The following is a 22,681-nucleotide window of genomic DNA, read 5'->3' on the forward strand; positions in this document are numbered from 1 at the left end:
GCAAAATGGCTGGGGCAGATTCCACAGGGGGTGATGCACTGGGACAACCGATCTCAGTGGTCAAGGGTAGGAGGAGGAGTTACGCTAAGACCAGACCATGTCATTACCGAGGAGGCAGACTTAGTCGTTGTCTGAGGACTATCCCTGCCTCCGGGTCTGGTCCTGACCGGACGGATATTGGAATCAGCAAGGGATACCCACATGACCTGAAGGTGCTGCTGTGCAATGCCAGGTCGATGATGAATAAGACCACTGCCATTCACGACCTGATTGTGGATGGAGGATTTGACCTGGCATGTGTGACAGAGACCTGGTTGGATGAAGCCGATGGGCCCGTTCTTGGCGCTGCTTGCCCAACAGGTTTCTCTTATGCACAGCAACCCAGGCCATCTGGGCGGGGAGGGGGGGTTGCAGTGATTTTTAGGAAGTCATTAGTTTGCACCAGGCGTCCTATTGGTAAGACTGAGTTCTCTGAGTGCATGTTCTGGAAGTTGGGCAATAGGGGCAGTACAGGATTCCTTTTGGTGTACCGACCTCCCCGCTGCACCAAGGATTCCCTGCCCGAGCTGCTTCAGGTCGTGTCGGATGTGCTCCTGGAGACACCTAGCTTGGTTGTCTTAGGGGATTTTAACATCCATGCCGACACGACCTTACAAGGAGCCGCTCGGGACTTCGTGGAAAGCATGGCCACCATGGGGCTGTCACTGAATAAGTCTGGCCCAACTCATAGCCGCGGACATGCCTTGGACTTGGTGTTTACCTCTATGGATGTTGGTGATCTGACATTAAGTAAAAGCGAAACAAAAGAATGCCATGGTCAGATCACTTTCTGGTGCAACTGGACTTCTCCGCAACCCTTCCCCTCTGCAGGGAGGTGGGACCGATTCGGATGGTCCGCCCCCGCTACTTAATGGATCCAATTGGCTTCCAGAGAGTGGTAGGGGATGTTTTATCCCATGTCGATGGCCTTTCAGCTGATTCCCTGGTGGCCCGCTGGAATGCGGAGTTAACCAGCGCTATTGACTGTCTGGCTCCGAAGCGCCCTCTCAGATTGCATGGAGCCCGGACAGCCCCGTGGTTTTCCCCGGCGCTGAGGGTGATGAAACAGTCATTGAGACGGCTAGAGCGCCGGTGGCGGAAAACTCATTTTGAATCAGACCGGACACGGGCTAGAGCTCAACTTCGAGCCTACCAAGTGGCAATGGCGACGGCGAAGAGGACCTTCTTCACCGTCTCCATCGCATCTGCAGAAAACAGCAGCAGGAGACTCTTCCAGGTGGTTCGCAATTTAGCGGAACCACCTGCTCCATCCGGGCCCAGTATGGGCCACATGATCTCCTGCAATGATTTTGCAAAGTTTTTTGCAGATAAAGTCGCTCAGATTCGGGAAGAGGTAGACTCCACCGTGGGAGCAGGGCCGGGGCGGGGGAGTGCTAGAGTCCTGTCTAGTCAAGTTTTGTGGGATCAATTTCAATCTGTTACCTCCGAGGATGTGGACAGGCTGCTTGGACGAGTGAAACCAACCACCTGTCTCCTTGATCCTTGCCCATCCTGGCTTATAAAAGCTAGCCGGGAAGGGCTGGGCGATGGGCTTCGCGGGCTGGTAAATGCTTCTCTCCATGAGGGAGCCTTCCCAGACCCGCTGAAAGAGGCGGTTATTAAACCGCTTCTTAAAAAAACATCTTTAGATCCGGCCAATATGGCCAACTATCGCCCAGTCTCAAATCTTCCATTCTTGGGCAAGGTGATTGAGCGAGTGGTTGCTGAACAACTCCAGGCACGCCTGGAAGAAGCGGACCATTTGGATCCCTTCCAGTCAGGATTCAGGCCTCATCATGGGACTGAAACTGCCTTGGTCGCACTGGTCGATGATCTCCGGCGGGCTAGGGACAAAGGTAAGAGCTGTTTCCTTGTTCTGCTGGATCTCTCAGCGGCTTTTGACACCATCGACCATAACATCCTTCTGGACCGTCTAGAGGGCTTGGGAGCTGGGGGCACTGTCATGCAGTGGTTCCGCGCCTTCCTCCTGGGCCGTGTTCAGAAAGTGGTGGTGGGGGATGAGTGTTCAGACCCCTGGGCTCTCACTTGTGGGGTGCCGCAGGGTTCTGTCCTCTCCCCCATGCTTTTTAACATCTATATGCAGCCGCTGGGAGAGATCATCAGGGGGTTTGGGCTGGGTGTCCATCAGTATGCTGATGATACCCAGCTCTACCTCTCTTTTAAATCAGAACCAGTGAAGGCGGTGAAGGTCCTGTGTGAGTGCTTGGAGGCGGTTGGAGGATGGATGGCGGCTAACAGATTGAGATTGAATCCTGACAAGACAGAAGTACTGTTTGTGGGGGACAGGAGGCGGGCGGGTGTGGAGGACTCCCTGGTCCTGAATGGGGTAACTGTGCCCCTGAAAGACCAGGTGCGCAGCCTGGGAGTCATTTTAGACTCACAGCTGTCCATGGAGGCACAGGTCAACTCGGTGTCCAAGGCAGCTGTTTATCAGCTCCATCTGGTACGCAGGCTGAGTCCCTACCTGCCCACTGACTGTCTCTCCAGAGTGGTGCATGCTCTAGTTATCTCCCGCTTGGACTACTGCAATGCGCTCTACGTGGGGCTACCTTTGAAGGTGACCCGGAAACTACAACTAATCCAGAATGCGGCAGCTAGACTGGTGACTGGGAGCGGCCGCCGAGACCACATAACACCGGTCCTGAAAGACCTACATTGGCTCCCAGTACGTTTCCGAGCACAATTCAAAGTGTTGGTGCTGACCTTTAAAGCCCTAAACGGCCTCGGTCCGGTATACCTGAAGGAGCGTCTCCACCCCCATCGTTCTGCCCGGACACTGAGGTCCAGCTCCGAGGGCCTTCTGGCGGTTCCCTCACTACGAGAAGCCAAGTTACAGGGAACCAGGCAGAGGGCCTTCTCGGTAGTGGCACCCACCCTGTGGAATGCCCTCCCACTAGAGGTCAAAGAGAACAACAACTACCAGACCTTTAGAAGGCATCTCAAGGCAGCCCTATTTAGGGAAGCTTTTAATGTTTGATGGATCTCTGTATTTTAATGTTTGATGGATTTCTGTATTTTAGAATTTCTGTTTTGTTGGAAGCCGCCCAGAGTGGCTGGGGGAACCCGGCCAGATGGGCGGGGTATAAATAATAAATTATTATTATATTATTATTCTGCCCTCACATCTTCCTCTTACTCATGGGTAGGCAAACTAAGGCCCGGGGACCAGTTCCGGCCCAATCGCCTTCTCAATCTGGCCCACAGACGGTCCGGGAATCAGCGTGTTTTTACATGAGTAGAATGTGTCCTTTTATTTAAAATGCATCTCTGGGTTATTTGTGGGGCATAGGAATTTGTTCATTAAAAAAAAAAAATCTAGTCCGGCTCCCCACAAGGGACAATAGACCGGCCCCCTGCTGAAAAAGAGTGGGAAAGTTATGATGAGTATATGAGAAAACATTGTTCGAAAGAAGATATGTTAATATGTGTAGGCTAGGGGATATGAAGGGAAATAAAAACAAAAAATAATTAATTAGTAATTTTAACAGTAAAGTAGAATTGTATTGGAAATAAATGCACGAGTGAATATAAGAGTGGAAAAGGAAGTCGAAAAAGTGCGGAGGGAAGTATAGGGGGGAGGGGGAGGGAAAGGGTGGGTAAAGGGGATTGTATCTATGTATATGACTGATTTTACCATCATTTAAGTTTGTTTCTTCTTTTGTTGTATATTTTAAAAATTTGAAATAGTCTTTTTAAACAAAATTTGAAAAAAAGAAAAAAAAGAAAAAGTTTGCTGAGCCCTGCTCTTACTCCTGGTGGCTGCCCAGTCCCACTCTCAAGCCCAGCCTTCATTTCCTTATTGGTCTCTGCATAAGCACACATGGAAGACACAAGGGGTTGCGTCCAGTGAGACTTCTGTTTCCTCCTCTCCCCAACCCATATATGCCCCCAAAATCTGCTCCCAATGGTCCCTCAAAAGTCCAGAGCTTATTTTGAGAGGCAGGGGGAGGCGGGAAGAGAGGGAAAGGAAGTCCCTTGCACCAGTGAAGCTGCAGCACTGAACTGTGTCCAGGGTTCAAGGGGTTGCCAGGAGTAACAGACTTTGTGAGGCATGCCCCAGGGTAGCAAACAATGTCCCTGAAGAACACCAAGCTACCATAGTGCTGGTCGATATGAGCTCCCATCATCCCTGGCCATGATGGGTGGGGTTAATGGGAGCTGTAGTCCAACAACATCCGGAGGGCACCAGGTTGGGGAAGGCATGTATATCATAGGACACTCAAAGTCACTACAGTGGTACCTTGCAAGACGAATGCCCTGCAAGACGAATTTTTCTCTTGCGATCTGATGGCGACTCGCAAGACGAATTCGTCTTGCGAAAAATTCGTCTTGCGAATTGCAGTTTCCCATAGGAATGCATTGAAATTTAATTAATGCGTTCCTATGGATAAAAAAAGAAATTTCAATGCATTCCTATGGGAAATTGCGATTCGCAAGACAATTTTTTTGCAAAACGAATTGACTTGCGGAACAAATTAAATTCGTCTTGCGAGGCACCACTGTAAATGGAAAGAGCCACAGAGAACCTCAGGGCTCCCCTGGCAACTTTCCATGACTCTCAAGGGGAAGGAAGCTTAAGCCTTTGGAGCATCTGTGCCCCAGAGCTGCCACCCTTTGCTGTGTTTTCCTTTAAGCACCTTCAAAGTCTGGTCAAAGCAACTTTGGTATGAGCAAGGACTTAACTCTGAGTGCAAAGCAGGGGCTCCCTACACAGCAGGGAGAGGATTGCAGCCCCTGAATGAAGCCCTGTCGATGCAGCTGAGACACCCCGTCAGGGAGAAAGTGCTGGCACGGGTTGCAGCAGCAGCAGCAGCAGCAGCACCACCACCTCAAAGCATGTCCCCTCCGCTGTGGGTCTGGCAGAGAAGCAGACATTCGCAGACAGCTTTGCTGAGCTTCACACCGTCTGCAGGAGGGAAGGATGAAGCAGCTGTGAGCTCTGGTGGGTTGGGAAGTCATGCCTGCTCGTGGTGCAGTGAGTTCAAGAAGCCGCCTGCCAGGAGCACATTCTGAATGATTCCCGCCCCCCCCAGCTAATCAGCTACTGAAAGAAGAGCTCCCTCCGTCCTGCCAGGCGCTGCACACTCTCCCCCCCCCCCGCCACCCACCTCCTGGTCAGCTGCACCATGAAGGAGGGAAGTGGGCTTGGAACAGCCGCTGGCTCGCGGAGGAGCACTCAACGCGCCGTCATTCATTATCCACCGACATATGGAATAGTCATTGTGGGAGGAAGCAGAACCAAACAAGAGCCCCAAACTGCTTCCTCCCAGCGAGGCCTTGACAGCCTCTCCAGCTCCCGGCCATTCATCTCCGGGCAGCTGAAGGGGAGGGAGGGAGGGACGCTCGGTCTGCCCAGCAAGCAAGCAAGTGCGGCACACACAGGCAGTGTTGGGGGGGGGCAGGGAGGGGAAGGAGCGCAAGAGCAAGGGGGCCGGGGATTTCCCCAGCTCCAGCCCTCCGCCTGACGGGGACATATCTGCACAGGCAGCACCTCTGCTCTCCCCACTGTGCAGCAGCCATCTTTGCAGCCAAGCGGGGGTGCAGTGGGAGACGGTCCAAGGCGCTGCTGCGAGGAGGCAAGGCGAGCAGAGCTGCCTTATCCGGGACGGCCCAGCCAGGCCACGCCAGGAAACCAATTTATTTTGTTGTGTCTCTTCCCAGAACACACGGTAGAGAAGGAGTTGGGCGGCACGCCAGGCCCAACGCCGGCGGCTGCCAACTGAGCAGGAGCTCAGTAGGAGGAAGTTTAGTCTGTGCTCAGTGCAGGGACAGCCGTGTGGGCCTCCCTCCGCTGCTTGCTAGTCTTCGCTACACAACCCACGCAGGCCAGGAGGGCGGTGAAGATGGGGTGGTGTAGGGGGGAGAAGCACCAGCGCTTGCAGAGGGGGCAGGCAGGTGAACAGGAGCTGAGCCACAACACTGCTAGCCCAGTTCTGCTGCCAACAAGGCAACTCAGCAACACTTTTACTGCCTTCTGCTCACCTTGCAGACAGGAACCAGGTTTGCAAATAATCAGGAAGGGAAACAGGGCTATGCCAGGAAGAAAGGGCATGGAAAGGAGGGATACTGGGCCTGTAGGCAGGACTGGAGAACCAAGAGTTGTGAACTCCCCCTGGATCCCTTCCCCTCGGCCCCAAGTTTGGAAACTCCAAGAGATCAGAGGACAGTTCTGCACCAGATCCCAAACTGCATACCTATGTGTACAATCACAGATGTGGATAACACACTTCGTCCCAGCCAGGCCCTGTGCCAAGGCTCCTGGGGCCAGCCTCCCGTCCCCACAGGATGCTGCCCGGCCGGGCCAAACCTCACAAGCCAGGCACATCCAGGGGGTGAGGGGAAAGGGCTGCAACCAATTGCCTCCTCTGGAAAAGGCACCTCTTCTGGCAGGACACCTTCTGCCTTGCAAGCCTTGGCATTGCCCAGCAAAGAGCAGAGACCCATTGCCAGCTCTCCTCGCTGCTGCTTTGGCTGGTAACACTTTGTGGCACAGCTGCAAGAACAATCATCCAGCTGGACAGAATTGCCTTGGGAAGGAGACAAACTGCAAACCTAGAAGGGCTTCTCTTTTTAAATCCATGACCTCATAGCAAAACATCTCCACTTGCCGTTCCATTTGGAAATGGGTAGAGGAATGTGCCCAGACAGAAAGCCCAGGGCAGGGCAGATTTGAAAGGGGAAGACTGGGGAAACCAAGAGGAAAGATGGCGGAACAGAGGAAAGGAAGCAAAGCTCCTCCGTAGGAGTGTGTGCACGCTCATTCCACTCATTCTCCCCACGCCTCCATTCTATGCCCATCCCCAAAGGTGGACTTTGCCAAGCCTGCAGCTGCGCAGGACAGGCGCCAAGCCACTCACAATCTGACACTTGCCAGGCTGAGTCACGCTACGGGTTCAGCAAGCCCAGCATCCTGTTTCCAATGGGGGCCAGTCCTATTTTTCTCTGGAGGAGACAGAGGGGTGAGTGAGTGGGTTGTGTGGTGAAGCTCATCCTTTGCTTCCATCACTGGGTTTTTACACCCATTTTATTATCCTCAGTGTGATCATCAAGCTTTTTCCTTCTGAATGTAGGCTGGAAGACTCTGGAGCAGGGACTGTCACACTTCTAAGTTCCAACCTACCAGGAGTTCAAAGCTCTTTGCTATGCCTGAGTTTTTTTCCATTTGTGTCCTTACTGCTCCTTGAAACAACTTTCAGGGCTCCCAGTCCTCATGCCTGAAGAAGATACAGGGACTTTCATTACCTGAAGCTTTGCGTCTCTGACCAGAAGCACTGGGGGCACTGGCCTTGTCAATCTAGAGTTCAAGGGGTTATAATGCACAGTGAGAAGCACATGTCCTGAGCACAGGAAGCAGCAGCAGCATCAAGACTCTTCTGGAGGAGAGATAAATGCAATTACAGAAAGAGAGGGAGGCAGGAACAAAGCCACTGGAAGCCTCTCTGATGTCAACAGGTTCTGAATCAGTGCTCCCCTCAATGGGGCCCTGAAATAGGACCAGCTGGGGAGGGAGAGACCTTGGATTCAGACATGAAAGAGCTGTGTCCCTGGGTAATGCTCGAGACATTACACAAGCGTGCGTTTTGTATGGCCATATATTTCATTACGCTCTCAATCTCTATTCCAGACCCGGCACTTCCGCAGCTCCCGCTCCAGACCAGGTGGGCTTCTAGTCTGTGGATGCCCTGAACGCATGACTTTGCTGGGTCAGAAAGGCAAGCAGGGATTTCATTCCTGGGGATGCTAAGCCCAGGTCCAAGCTCCCTGCTCTCTTGTGGCCTCACCCACTCAGACTCCCCAAATAAGCATCCCACTCAGACAACACCATATGCAAGCAGCACTCCTCTGCGTCACCCTGGGCAGTTGGCTCTGACTGACTAAAAGCTACATGAGCAGTTGACATGGAAGCCTGTCCCAAGTCTTTCTCAACTGGCTGCTGATTCAAAGTGACACAAAGACCCTCCAGGATGCACTCCTTACCATCCAGCTCTTGGGTATTACCTGAAGAAGAGGTGTGCATGCACACGAAAGCTCATACCTATGACAAACTTAGTTGGTCTCTAAGGTGCTACTGGAAGGATTTTTTTTATTTTGTATTCACAAACCTGCCCCCCCCCCCGATGTCTCTCATTTCCTGCTTCAAAGAAGAACCCAGACGGCTTTAAGCAAGTCTTCAAGGTGCTTCTGTTGCTTAGACTGGGACTACCACATAAGGAATCTGACAGAGGGACCAGGTGGAAGAATGGGAACTGGATGCAAGCAGTTGCAAATGCAGCCACATGCTTGCTAAAAAGGAATGGCAGGCAGTGCTAATGCTGTTGTGGCCTCACCCATTGTGGGGACGAGACCAGGCTGCTGGTTGGGAAAGCAGAACTGGAGAGAACCAATGGCAGGCTGGTGGAACAGGGGAATGGGGAGGGAGCTTTCCTGTCCTTCAGCCAGAAACTGAGAGTTCAAGGACTCGGGAGGTGACAGGAGGTTAGGAATACTGACCTACACTCCGCTTGCTGAGAAGGAACTAACAAGTTATTCCACTACATTACTCAAGGCAGAAGTTTCCACAAGAATGACAAAGGCAGCAAGGAAATCCCAGTCTTCTTCAACTAAAATGCCAACAAATAATTCAATTATGTCTTACAGAGCAGACTTTTGTAAAAACAACAACAACAACAAACACCTTCTTGTGCTGATTCTGTCAAGGAGAAACAGCTGTGTCCATGTGCCTCACCAGAGGTACATGACACTCAGGCCACAACAGTCAGCCAATGTCTCAAACTCAGAGACCTCCCTATTTCCTTGCACTCTTCTGAACTTTCCACCCTGCTAGGAGCAGTATTTTCCCCACCCACTTGCTTTTTGTGCAGGCTAAATACACCACACAGAGCTCCTGTCTCTCTTTTCAGTCTCCCACTACAGTGGTGCCTCACAAGACGAATTTAATTCGTTCTGTGAGTCAATTCGTCTTGCGAATCCCATAGGAATGCACTGAATTGTTGTTGTTTTGCCCATAGGAACGCATTAATTGAATTTCAATGCATTCCTATGGGAAACCACGATTCGCTAGACGAATTTTTCACAAAACTAATTCGTCTTGCGAGGCAACCTCCAATCACAAAACCCATTCGTCTAGCGAAAAAATCGTCTAGCAGGGCATTCGTCTAGCGAGGTACCACTGTATTTTGCTCCGAACTGCCTAGAAACAGAGTGCCCAGAACTTGACACAATTAGGTGTCTGCCCTTGGCCATGATGATTTCTGCAGTTTATGGCTCAGGACCGCAACTCCTCAAGGACCACCTCTCCCCATATGAACTGACCTGGTCCCCTGAAATCAGCCTCTTTTGTGACAGGTCTGTGGGGTGGCTCTGTGGCGGCTCCCTGTTTGTGGAATGCTCTCCCCACAGAGGCTTGCCTGGGACCTTTGTTACATATCTTTAGGCACCAGTCAAAAACATTCTCTTCCTAGGCCTTTGGCAAATTAAGCAATCTACGGCCTTTTAAACTGCCAGTGTGCAGAAGGGAGGTGTTAATTTTGTTTGTCACAATGGTATGTATTTTTGTGTTTTTATTTCGTAAACTGCCCTGTGATCCTAGGATGAAGGGCAGTATTGAAAGTTAATAATAATAATAAAGAATACAACTTTAAAAGGCCTTGGCTAATTTTGCAACAAGAGCATCAAGGGCTTCTTCAAAGTGCCTTACCTATTGTAACTTCCAGACCTTTTTCTGCAGCGATGCCTATCCAATTATCCTCCCTTCAACATTGTGAATATTTTCCTCACTTGTGTTTACCACCATTTACCTTCCTCATTCACCTGGAATTTAGTCCAGTTACTTAAGAGTTCAACACTAAACCATCAGAATTTTTTTCTTCCTCAAACCATGAGCCCAAGAAAGTGCAGCCTCTTACATTTTGCCTGAGGGAAGGTAAACAATGGTCCTCATCCGACCTCAAATCCCCCACACATCCTCTTGCAACTTTGCAGGCACAAGCCAACCTAATTGCCCCCCCTCCACCAGCCCTTTTCTCACTGCCCTGGAGCCACCCCATAATCCACTTCTCTGGGCCCTGTGTGTGACTAACAGCCTCATCCACTGCTCTTAAGTTTCTTGCAGGATATCAAGTCAGTCTCCCCCCACCCCCCAACACCAGCAACAATTCCTCTGTAAAGAACAAACATCATTGTAACCCATGCAGCCAAATGTCCATATGACAGAAAAAATGGGTCAGCAGTGGTTGAAAAAGCACACAGGAAACACAGAGATACAAGGAGCCAACTCACTTTTCATTCAAAGAGCAGGAGACCATGATTTGTTTAGCACTGCCCACAGAGTAACATGGAACAGGAGACCACCTTACCTCCTCATCGGAGCTGTCTTCCACATATTCATTCTGCAAGAGTGACTCCTCCTGTGGATTGTGTTCTGTGCCCTTGATCTTACGGTGCGATCGCACTTTCTTCTTGGAAACCTCTTCAGCCTGAAAGACAAGCAGGATGGCAGGAAAGAGTTACCACGTACAGGCAGCGAGAGGCTGTGTGTCTTACACAAAATGGCCAGCAATGAACACTCAGTGTAAGGAGGGCCTCCCTCCCTTGGGCTATAGGCTAAAGTCTTCTACTAGGTACAGCCTGGCGCTCCCTCTCAACACATGAAAAAGACATCGCAAAACGTTGAGACCTGGAGCCACCCTCTCCCAGGAGAATCTCAGAATTGTAGATTTGGAAGGGACCCAAAGGGTCATCTAGTCCAACCTCCTGCAATGTAGGAATCTCAGCTAAAGCATCCATGGCAGATGGCCATCAAAGCTCTGTCTAAAAACCACCACCTTCCAAGAGAGTCCACCACCTTCCAAGGGAGTTTGTTCCACTGTTGAACAGCTCTTACAGTCAGACATTTTTTCCTGATATTTAGTGGGAATCTTTTTCTTGTAACTTGACGCCATTGGTTTGAGTGCTGCCCTCCAGAGCAGGAGAAAACAAGCTTGCTCCCTCTTCCGTGTGACAGTCCCATGTGACGGATATTTGAGTATGGGGAAAGTGGACAGAGAAAAGTTTTATCCCTCTCTTATAACACTAGAACTTTGGAGGCATCAAATCAAGTTGAATGTTCAAAGATTCAGGACAGATGAAAACAAGTGCTTATTCGTGCAGCACAGTTAAACTGTGGAACTCACTCGCACAGGTGTTAAGAGACAGCCACCAACTTGGATGCCTTTAAATGAGGATCAGACAGATTCATGAAAAAAGGCTTTCAATGGCCACCAGTCATGATGGAGGCTATTCTCTGCCTCCACAGATGGATGGACCATGAAAGCAATGCTCCACCTCCACACCTGGGAGGCTTCTGAATGAATACCAGTTGCTGGAAACCACAGGAGGGAGAGGGCTCTTGTGCTCATGTTCTGCCTGCAGGCATCTGTTTGTCTCCTGTCGGAACAGGATGCTGGACTAGATGGGCCATTGGTCTGATCCAGGACAGACAACAGAAAGCATTTCTTTGCAGAATGAACCCCCTCCCCAAGTTAGTTGTCAGAGAATGTCGTGATGGCCGTCTCCTTATGTAAAGTCAGGGAGGTAGATGGGCAAATTTGCATATAGGTCACCCTTCCTCAAGGTGGGAGCCCCCCACTGTTTTGGACTACAAACCCCATCAGCCCCAGCCTCATATGGTCATGCTGCCCAGGGCAGTTGGGAGCTGTAGTCCAAAGCAGCCAGAGGGCACTTTTCTGGGGAAGGCTTCCCTAGACCATCCTGCACAAACACCAGATGACACATCAAGCAGTGCTCTCTATGCTTTATGCATGGACGGAATGGAAACTTTCCGTTCTTTAGATGGCTCGGCCTATCAGCAGCCATGAGCTAAGAGGCAGCAGGCGTCTTCTGCATGTACAACAGCAGCAGCAGCAGGATAAGGCTCCTACTTTCTACGCCGTGTTTGTGGGCATCCTGAAGGCATCTGGCTGGCCACTCTTGGCAACAAGAGGCTGGGCTAGATGGAAGCACCTTGGTCTGGTCCACCAGGGCTGTTCTTAGGATTTGAGAAAGGACAGGATCCAGCCCCAGCCAGATTCCAGCCCACGGGCCTGGCGTTCCAGACTGCACCTACGCCTTGGCCTGGCGTGCGGGTGCAGGCAGAGCTGCACATCCTTCCCTGTTAAAGAGATTCACCCTCCTCCCCCGCTCAGAGGGGACCCAGCCTGGAGTGGGTTTTACCGGAGGATTTGACAGAATAATCAGAAAAGCAGCCCTACAAAGCACCCCTCCTGGGAGCAGTAAAATCTGCACAGTGTGTGATCACCTTCTGCTGTACGCAACCCATAACACAGCCCTTTCTGCCCCCCCCCCTCTGACTTCCACCCTTCTGGCCAAGGGGAGAAAGTGGGGCTGGGGGCCTAGAAAGCACAGGGCCAACTAGAAGATGGGATTACAGCAAAAACAAAGGCTTTATTAAAGTCTTTTTAAAAAGGAGATCGGAGGTAAGTTTTTTCCCAGGCTTTTGGCATTGAGAAGGTTTTGTCTGTCTCTCCCGCTCTCCTCCCCTCGTCCTCCTTCCTCCTAACACTCCATGAGCTTGGAGCAGAGCCCCATTCTGCAGAAATGGGCCACTGGTGCAGCAAGCCACCCTGGCGGCCTGCCAGGTCATGCCAAGGAGGCCCAGGGTCACTGCCAAGGGTACCCTGGTCTAGCAAGACTGGCCCAGCTCCTCATCCCTCACAGGCACAAGAGCCGCTTCTCAGTGCACCTCCAGAACAAGACATGTGGGGCAATGCTGCTGTGGAGACACCCGCAAACCAAAGCGCCCCTGCAATGACCAAGCTCCCCTTCCTGTTGCTGCGCTCATGTCCCTCCGGCAATCAGCTGGAAGAGAGCTAGGACAAGGCAGGCTGATGTGGGTTCTTCAGACAACACCAGCAAGTGCGTCTCCTCTGGCAGAACGTTCCAAGGCTCATGCTTTAAGGCTCATTTGTTCATTTTGCAGATGGAGGGGGCAGGCTTGTGCCACCCTCCTGACTCAGGAGATGTAGGGGCTTAGGTGAGATGAAGGGTAAGTTTCTCCCAAGCAGCTTTTATTAAGAGGCATATAAAAGAATTCCCTTGGTGACACCTAGCCTTGATACGTGCTGGGAACCTTCCTTCTTGCACAGCACTCTTGTTCTTGGATTTTTCTACAGCCACACTGGCTCTCTGCATTTTTTCATTAATGGACACAAAACGGGGCCTTGCTTCCTGCCCTGAGCAGTCAGTTCAGAGGCTCCTGCAGGAAGGTGGGCAAAGAGGCCGCCAGAGGGCAGCATGCAACACCAAAAGGAATGTGCAGGGGGTGGGGCAGGAGAGACAGCCAGGAAAAGCAATCGGAAGGAGTAATTGCAGCAGCTGTGGCAGCCAGGGCTTCCGAGGTGAAGAGGTCAGGCTGTGAGGCCGCTGTGCCTGCATCTGCTGATTCAGCAATGCTTGTGGTCAGGTGAGAAGCACTGGCTGGTGCTGAAAACTCACTTCACCATCAGCAAACGGCCTGTGCAGAAGCCACTGAGACAGTTCAGTTCTTGAACGGGCGGCACAAGGGTCTGTTCTGCAACTCTTCTCTACTTTTCAGTAACCGTCTGCAAGACTCCTTTAATCTGAAAACTGTGTTGCCGTATTTATTACATTTGTACTGTCCACCAAGAAAACTCTTCTAACGTGGCTAATGCCTTTTCATCAGAAGCTCTACAAGTGCTTCTTCAATTCTCTCTTTGGCACCACGGGGCATCACCAAGGAAATCCAGGACTAGCAGGACTGAGCTCCTCTGTGCAGAGGATACTGGTCCCATGCAACTCTCCAATGCCAAGCTTCCTCCCTCGCAAGGTTAGAGGGGTGCAAGTTCCTCTGTTCCTTACCATCCCGCTTCCTAGGAGGTCTGTGAAGTCGAGTGCCCTCTTCATTATATGAAACTTGAATCCTAGCCTTCCTTCAGGGAGCTAAGGCCAGCACACACATATCGCCTCTGTAGTTCTAACTCTGTGTGAGGTAGGTTAAGCTAAGTGACTAGGATGTGCCCAAGGCCAACCTTGGAGCTTCACAACAGAACAGCAATGGCACCCAGGCTCCCCAGGCCAGCAGCCTGTCGCCCAATGAACTACACAGGCAAAAGCTGGCCACTGCGGCTGAAGGCCTGCCAGTTTTCCAAAGATGAAACTGCCTTGCCTCCCGCTGTTTTGTGTCTGAACACTGCACAGAATTGTGCATGCTTGCAACTTAAGACAGCTTTCCAGGGACAAAGAATCATCTGTTTATCACAAATTTATCCATCCTGAGTCAGCAGCATCAAGGGAAGTTTCTTCAGCCCTGGGTGAAGCATCTTCCTTTGCTTCCTCCACCTCCTCCTGTTTCTATGCACAAGAGAGGAGGTTTTGCCTTGAGGTAGGAGACCCACCAGTAGCAATATAGAAGAATTCCCAACTTTGGAGCACGCGGCCGAGCTGCAGCACGCACAGGAGCTTTTCATCCCCATCGCCGGCTGATGGTTGCCTATTCTGTTCTACACGTTCATGCTCCCCAGGATCCCTGCCAAGTTGACTGACTGCCAAGCCCTGATGAATAAGGCAGATGACAGAAGCAGAGAGGCCTGGCAGTATATTATATATTTGCTATTATTTTTATTTGCAATGCACAGAGCATCAGGCTCTTGACACTGAAGAAACTTACTGTCTAAAGCCAAGCCAGCGGAAAAATTGTGTGCTGGGAGAGGGGACAGAGAAAGGGCAGAATTCCTCAATACCTTCTTTGCCTCAAGTCTTCTCCAAAAAAAGAAAACAATGCCCAACCTGAAGAATATGGAGCAGATTATTCAGCAGGGGAAACACAGCCCAGAATAAGTAAGGAGGTAGTACAAGAACACTTGGCTAGTTTAGATGTATTCAAGTCTCCAGGGCCAGATGAACTACATCCAAGAGTATTAAAAGAACTGGCAGAGGTTATTTCAGAACCACTGGCAATAATCTTTGAAAATTCCTGGAGAACAGACGAAGTCCCAGCAGACTGGAGGAGGGAAAATGTTGTCCCGATTTTCAAAAGGGGGGAAAGAGAAGACCCAATTACCACCCAGTCAGCCTGACATCAATACCATGAAAGATTCTAGAGCAGATCATTAACGGTCTGTGAGCACCTAGAAAGGAATGCTGTGATCACTAAAAGTCAGCATGGATTTCTGAAAAACAAGTCATGTCAGACTAATCTGATCTCATTTTTTGACAGAATTACAAGCCTGGTAGATCAACATCTTATTCAACATCTTTATCAATGACTTGGATGATGGGCTTGAGGGCATCCTGAGCAAGTTTGCAGATGACACCAAATTAAAAGCCTTTGCGGATGATTTAGTATTGACTTTGCAGGACCCAGAAACCAGCGTAATCAAAGCGCTGGATATAATTCAGGAGTTCAGACATGTTGCGGGATTTAAATTGAATAAGACTAAAACGAAAGTTCTAGAGAAGAACTTGTCATTAGAGGAAAGAAACAAGATACAAGAGACTACAGGCTTGATGTTTGTAAAAAGGGTGAAGTACTTGGGCGTGAACATGACTGCAAAAAATCTGAGCTTGTACAAAGATAATTATGAAAAGATGTGGAATGAGATTAAGAGGGATTTGGATATATGGTCTAGTTTAAAATTGTCAATTGTTGGGTAGAATATCAGTTATTAAGATGAATGTATTGCCGAGAATGCTATTTTTATTCCAAGCACTACCTATAATTGATAAGACAAAATGCTTTAAAGAATGGCAAAAGATACTATCTAAATTTATCTGGCAGGGGAAAAAACCCAGAATTAAGTTTAAGATTTTAACAGACACTAAAGATAGGGGGGGGGATTTTCCCTGCCAGATCTGAAATTATACTTTGAGGCTGCTGCCTTATGTTGGATGAAAGAATGGTTTTTGTTGGACAATACCGCTGTACTAGACTTGGAAGGCTTTGATAATGTTTATGGATGGCATGCATATCTATGGTATGACAAAGCGAAGGTTTATAAAGGGTTTAAAACCCATATAATTAGGAAATCATTGCTAAATGTATGGATGAGGTACAAGGATTTGCTAGAGAGTAAAACGCCCAGGTGGATCTCACCTTTGGAAGCTAAGGCCTTTAAAAGGCGAAATATGGAAGCTAGGTGGCCAAAGTATAAGGATATCTTAATACAAGAAGGAGGCCAATATAAAATTAAACCATATGATCAGTTGAAAGATGTTTTTTATATGATTGGCTACAGTATCATCAAATCAATGAAGTGTTTAAAATGGACAAAAAATAGGTTTTCAAATGGAAGAATCCAAGCTGGAAACACTTTTATTAAATTCAAAAACTAAAAATCTTTCCAAAACGTATAATTTACTGCTGGAGTGGCAAACTAAGGATGAACAAACAAAGTCAGTAATGATTGATTGGGCTAAAGATGTTGGACATAATATAATGATGCAGGATTGGGAAAGAATGTGGAAAAAATCCATGAAGTTTACTGCATGTAATGTTCTAAAAGAAAATATGCTGGAAATGATGTATAGATGGTATTTAACCCCAGTTAAGTTAGCAAAGATGTACCACACACATGATAATAAGTGTTGGAAATGCAAAGTAGCAGAAGGGACGTTTTATCACATGTGGTGGACCTGCCCCAAAGTAAAAGACTTCTGGGATAAGATTTACAATGAATTGAAGAAAATGTTTAAAAATACTTTTATTAAAAAACCAGAGGCCTTTTTGTTGGGAATTGTGGGGGAAGAAATACCAAAGAAAGATGTTACTGTTTTTTTGTATGCCACAACAGCAGCGAGAATGTTGATAGTACAGAAATGGAAGACCCAGGATATACCATCAGTGGAAGAATGGCAGGTGAAAATGTTGGATTATATGGAACTGGCTGATCTGACCGGGAGACTTCGTGACCAGGGGGAGAAGGCGGCGGAAGAAGAATGGTCGAGTTTTAAAGTTTATTTGAAGAAATATAGTATTTTGATTGATTAATAAGATATGGATTTTGAATCACAGTAGAAGTTGTAGCGTAGATTAGGAGTAAGGGAGAAAAGATAAGATGATAAATGTAAATAATGGATAGTAGAATCAAGAATTAAGAATTTGAGAAATTATAGAAATGGTCTATGAGATAGAATTGCTAAACAGGATTAATAGTGAATCGCAGCAAATAAGGAGTTGAGGAAGTCACAGCACAATGATTAGAACAATGTTAAGAACTGTGAAAGTTTATACAATTTTTATTTGTGTGTTTTATTTGTATTTTTGTTGTTATTGTTTTGATTGTGTTAAATGTGTTGGAAAAAGAATTAAAAAAATTTTGGGGAAAAAAACAAATTGGGAGGAGTGGCTAATACCCCAGAGGACAGGATCACACTTCAAAATGACCTTAGCAGATTAGACAACTGGGCCAAAGCAAACAAGATGAATTTCAACAGGGAGAAATGTAAAGTACTACACTTGGGCAAAAAAAAATGAAGGGCACAAATACAGGATGGGTGACACCTGGCTTGAGAGCAGTACATGTGAAAAGGATCTAGGAGTCTTGGTAGACCACAAACTTGACATGAGTCAGTAGTGTGATGCAGCAGCTAAAAAAGCCAATGCAATTCTGGGGCTGCATCAATAGGAGTATAGCATCTAGATCAAGGGAAGTAATAGTACCACTGTATTCTGCTCTGGTCAAACCTTACCTGGAGTACTGTGTCCAGTTCTGGGCACCACAGTTCAAGAAGGATACTGACAAGCTGGAACGTGTCCAGAGGAGGGCAACCAAAATGGTCAAAGGCCTGGAAACAATGCCTTATGAGGAATGGCTTAGGGAGCTGGCTATGTTTAGCCTAGAGAAGAGAAGGTTAAGGGGTGATATGATAGCCATGTTCAAATATATAAAAGGATGTCATATAGAAGAGGGTGAAAGATTGTTTTCTGCTGCTCCAGAGAAGCGGACATGGAGCAATGGATTCAAGCTACGAGAAAGAAGATTCCACCTAAACATTAGGAAGAACTTCCTGACAGTAAGAGCTGTTCAACAGTGGAATTTGCTGCCAAGGAGTGTGGTGGAGTCTCCTTCTTTGGAGGTCTTTAAGCAGAGGCTTGACAGCCATCTGTCAAGAATGCTTTGATGGTGTTTCCTGCTTGGCAGGAGGTTGGGCTGGTTGGCCCTTTTGGTCTCTTTCAACTCTATGATTCTATGATTCTAAGTGAGCACCACATGCCAAAAGCAGCTGCTCAGTTCAGCTGCAACAGGAGGGCCAGAGCATGAAAAGCACTGACAAGTTCTCTTAGTCAAAACAGGTCGGATCATGGAGAGCAGCAAAGCCTCACAGATCAACGTATCAGGGAGTCCTAATAGGAATGCAAATATGGGAATGCAAATATGCCAACCACACTAGGAGGCCTATCGAAAACCAATTACTCAAGTAAGCACGTCAATCCACACATTCAAAAGCTTGCCTGGTCACCTCATCTCAAAAAGGAAAGGGTCCAGAAAAGAGCCATCAAAATAATCAAGGGGATGGATTGTTTAATGTTTATGTTTACTTGTTTAGTACACCGTTTGCTTAATTGTTCCATATAATTTGTTCAAAATCATTGGTTTTTCATGTAAATTATCAACATGTTTTATCTTAAATAAATAAATATTGCAGAAAATAATAATATGCAACTATTATCGCTCTACATAAAACCTAAAATTTATGTTTATTAGTTCACAATTTAACATACTGAGAATAAATGAGTCAAATTCCTATGTTTTCATCACTCGTAGTGAGGCAAAATTTCAATCTGTAGGAGCAGGGTCTAAATATTAAAAATTTCAAATTTCAAATTTGACTATGTTTATACCATACGCCTGATATAAAATCAAGGGAGGAAACATTTTCCCAAAAAAGTTTTTTATGACCCACCCTAATATCCATGGTAGAGAAGTTGAGCCCCTCCCTTGCCACCTCTCTGATAGGTCCTTGAGACTGTCCACAGGCCACACCCCTTACCAGCCCTCCTTGGCACCCTCCTGAAGTGCTGTTGCCTGGCTGGAACGTGTCCTTGAATGTGCTAATGCCTCTTCCTTGCCTGCATGGAGGTGTGTGCACTTTCCTTTCCTTTTGCATGGCTAGAACATACAAAGCTAAGTCCCATTCTTTGCCTCACCCACAATTAACATGTGACTGCTGGAAGGCTGCCTATGAGGGAATGAGGACCTTGAGCTGAAGTTTCCACACCCCTTCCAGACGTAACTTAAATGTTAAAAAAACCAAAGGAACTTAAAACTCTTGGCTTACTAATACATTTTAGCAACCGGAGAACTGTGCATGCTTCACACAGGGCTGTATCCAAAGCTACTGTTCCAACTGCACAATACTCCCATTTGCACAATGGCTCTTCCTCATCCTCTCTCCTGCAGCCTCCATGCACCCCGAGAATAGACTTTCTGGATCATTTTTGGGGGTGCACAGGGAGAAAAGGGGAAGGGGAAGCTCTGTTGCATAAGTGGAATTCCACCACCTGAAAAACATGAATTACAACTTTGAAGCTGCTGAGCTTGCCAAACATTGTATGTGCACCTGAACTTCTTAAACGGGAAACTTCCCAAGGAAAACCAACTTCACTGCAAAATGACAAGCATAACATACAAACTGAAGGGATAGCTCAGACGGCAGAGCACAAGGCTCTTAATCTCAGGGTGGTAGGTTTGAGTCCCACTTCGGGCAAAAGATTCTTAACTTGCAAGAGTTGGACTAAATGACCCTTCCAAGTCCCTTCCAACTCTACAATTCTATGAAATGAAGAAATGCAACATATGTGTATTATAGTGACAGGAAGACAATCTCTGAAGCGTTGCCACTGAAGGAATACAGTGGTACCTCGGGTTAAAAGCTTAATTTGTTCTGGAGGTCCATTCTTAACCTGAAACTGTTCTTAACCTGATGTACCACTTTAGCTAATGGGGCCTCCCGCTGCCGCTGCGCCGCAATTTCTGTTCTCATCCTGAATATTAACCCGAGGTACTACTTCTGGGTTACCCTGGAGAAGAGAGGGTTAAGGGGTGATATGATAGCCATGTTCAAATACATTAAAGGATGCCATATAGAGGAGGGTGAAAGGTTGTTTTCTGCTGCTCCAGAGAAGCGGACACGGAGCAATGGATTCAAACTACAAGAAAGAAGATTCCACCTAAACATTAGGAAGAACTTCCTGACAGTAAGAGCTGTTCGACAGTGGAACTTGCTGCCAAGGAGTGTGGTGGAGTCTCCTCCTTTGGAGGTCTTTAAGCAGAGGCTTGACAGGCATATGTCAATAATGCTTTGATGGTGTTTCCTGCTTGGCAGGGGGTTGGAATGGATGGCCCTTGTGGTCTCTTCCAACTCCATGATTCTATGATTCTAGTGGAGTCTGTAACCTGAAGTGTCTGTAACCCGAGGTACCACTGTATGTGATTTCTTTGTCCAGAACCTCCTTCTTGAAAAGCTACATGAGAAGAATCACCTAAAGACACAGTGCCATAGACACAGCACTCCAGAGTATTCTATACTTACAAGCGTATTTTCAGAGGGCAAGACACCTTCTGACTTCTCCTCGACCCCACTGTCCTGGTCTTCCTCCTCATCCTCTGTGATGCTGTCACTCCCAGAATCCTCTAGTCCAGAGAATACACTTTCATCACTGTCTGTCAGATCATCACTTTGCCCTTCTTGCTCCTCAAGGGGAAGGATGCTGAGGAGAGGCTGCCAGAAGGAAACAGAAAGCATTAGAAGAGTTTACTAGCAGCTGTGTCAAAAATCCCTATATTGTAAGCCACCCTGTGATCTTTGGATGAAAAACAGTATAGAAATTTAAAAAATCATCATCATCCCCTTGTAGGCCAAAAGGTTCTTCCAAACAACGCTACAAGCATCGCTTGTGATGTCAATAGGCTGCAGAGACAATAACTAATTACCGTCCTTCCAATAATAGCCTTGGGCACCAGAAACATACCTTGCCATTCAGATATGACTCTTGTCTTCAACAACCCACTTACCCAACAATGCTAGAGACCCAGTTCTTTTACCCAGCTTCCAGCATCGCTACTCAGTTTTCAGTCCAAACTTAAAAATGGAAAGTGTAATGGTGGTGGTCAACAACAGGTTTAAAGACTCTCTCAAGGCAAATCTTTAAAAATGTAGTATGAGCACCGACAATTTGGAAACACTGGCTTGTGAGCGCTCCAATTAGAGAACAGCCTTTAGCAAAGGTGTCGTGGACTTTGAAGACGCTGGAATTCACGACGCAAGAGAGAAACGTGCCAAGAGGAAGGCATGCTTGGTAAACCCTTACCGTTATCAATCCCCACACGGAAAACTATGTCCCCACTGTGGAAGGACATGTGGATCCAGAATTGGCCTCCACAGTCACTTACGGACTCAATGTTAAAACTGTCCATGGAAGACAATCTTACTCGGCTACAAGCAATCGCCAAAGAAAAAGACCCAGTTTTCTTATATATTTCTTTATTTTTTTTTAAAGTAATGGTGATGAGGATGGTGCCAAGTGCCCAGAGAGCCCTTCCGCCTCCTGATAAGCTAGAAACTGCTGCTCATCAGGAGCTCTGGGGGCACCGTCCTCATCCCCATCACTAGATTTCTATAGTGCGCTTCATCCGAGGACCACACGGTGCTTTACAACACAACACGTGAAGGTTCTCACACCATACCTCATGCCCCTGGCCCACCTGACCTAGCATTGCCCACTCTGACTGGCAGCCGCCCCCCAGGATCTTGCCACCATTCTGCAGCCAGGGCTGGGCCTGCCTGTCATGGCTCCCCAGGCGCTTCTCGGGGCTCCAACTGCCCCAGGGAGAGCCTGTGGCGGCAGAGCGGGTAGCAGAGCGGGTCAAGGGCTGAGGCAGGTCTGGGTTCGAATCCTCCACGGGGCCACGTGATGCTCACGGGGCGTGGCCTGGGGGCGCAGCCGCAGCCGCCCGACCTTGCAAGCCCCTTCCAACTCTACAATTCTATGAAATGAAGAAATGCAACATATGTGTATTATAGTGACAGGAAGACAATCTCTGAAGCGTTGCCACCTCGCAGGGCTGTTGTTCTAGAATGAGGAAGGGGCGGGCCAGGTCCCTGGCCCCTGGGAGCGGAGGGCCCAGCAACTCCCGGAGGGAGGCCCCCTTTTCTCCCGGGGGTCTCGGGGGAGGGGCTGCCCCCTCTTCTCCTCCCCCACTCCCAGGCCAGTGGCCACCCCGGAGCGGGGCCTCCGCCCTCCGTCCCCTCGCGTCCCGGCCCTCACCCGGCTGCTGCTGCCGCCGCCTCCGTTGCTCCCCTCGCCCCCGGCGGCCTTCATGCTTCCCCCTCAGAGCCGCCTCACGTCCCCGCCGCGTGCGCTCGCCGCTCCAGCTGCTCGCAAGTGCGCAGGCGCGACGGGAAGGAACACGCCCCGCCCCTCCTCGCTCGCTCGCGTGCGTCGTCGCGCGGCCTTCGCCTTGAAGCGGACGGAGCGGGATTTCTCTTCGGTCCGCTCAGAGCGAGGTCGCCGTCTTTGCCTTAGCGATAAGATTCAAATACCGGCGGGGAAAGCGGCTCTGAGGGGAAACCTGAGGGGAGAGGTCAGAGGTCAAGCTGTGACGTC

At 48.7% G+C, this 22,681-nt stretch overlaps 1 protein-coding gene across 1 annotated transcript in view; it reads right to left on the reverse strand.

Moving 5' to 3' along the window:
* Positions 1 to 22,474, reverse strand: part of BOP1 (BOP1 ribosomal biogenesis factor) — a 72,395-nt gene extending 49,921 nt beyond the window's left edge. The window contains exons 1-3 of the mRNA XM_035124614.2: positions 22,343 to 22,474; positions 20,608 to 20,796; positions 10,416 to 10,535 (exon numbers count right to left, since the gene is read on the reverse strand). Of these exons, the coding sequence (XP_034980505.2) occupies positions 10,416 to 10,535; positions 20,608 to 20,796; positions 22,343 to 22,396 (363 nt within the window). The 5' untranslated portion in view covers positions 22,397 to 22,474. The remainder of the gene's footprint in view (positions 1 to 10,415; positions 10,536 to 20,607; positions 20,797 to 22,342) is intronic.
* Between the last annotated feature and the right edge of the window lie 207 nt (positions 22,475 to 22,681).

Source organism: Zootoca vivipara, chromosome 8 (genome assembly GCF_963506605.1).
Source record: "Zootoca vivipara chromosome 8, rZooViv1.1, whole genome shotgun sequence".
Classification (NCBI taxonomy): domain Eukaryota; kingdom Metazoa; phylum Chordata; class Lepidosauria; order Squamata; family Lacertidae; genus Zootoca; species Zootoca vivipara.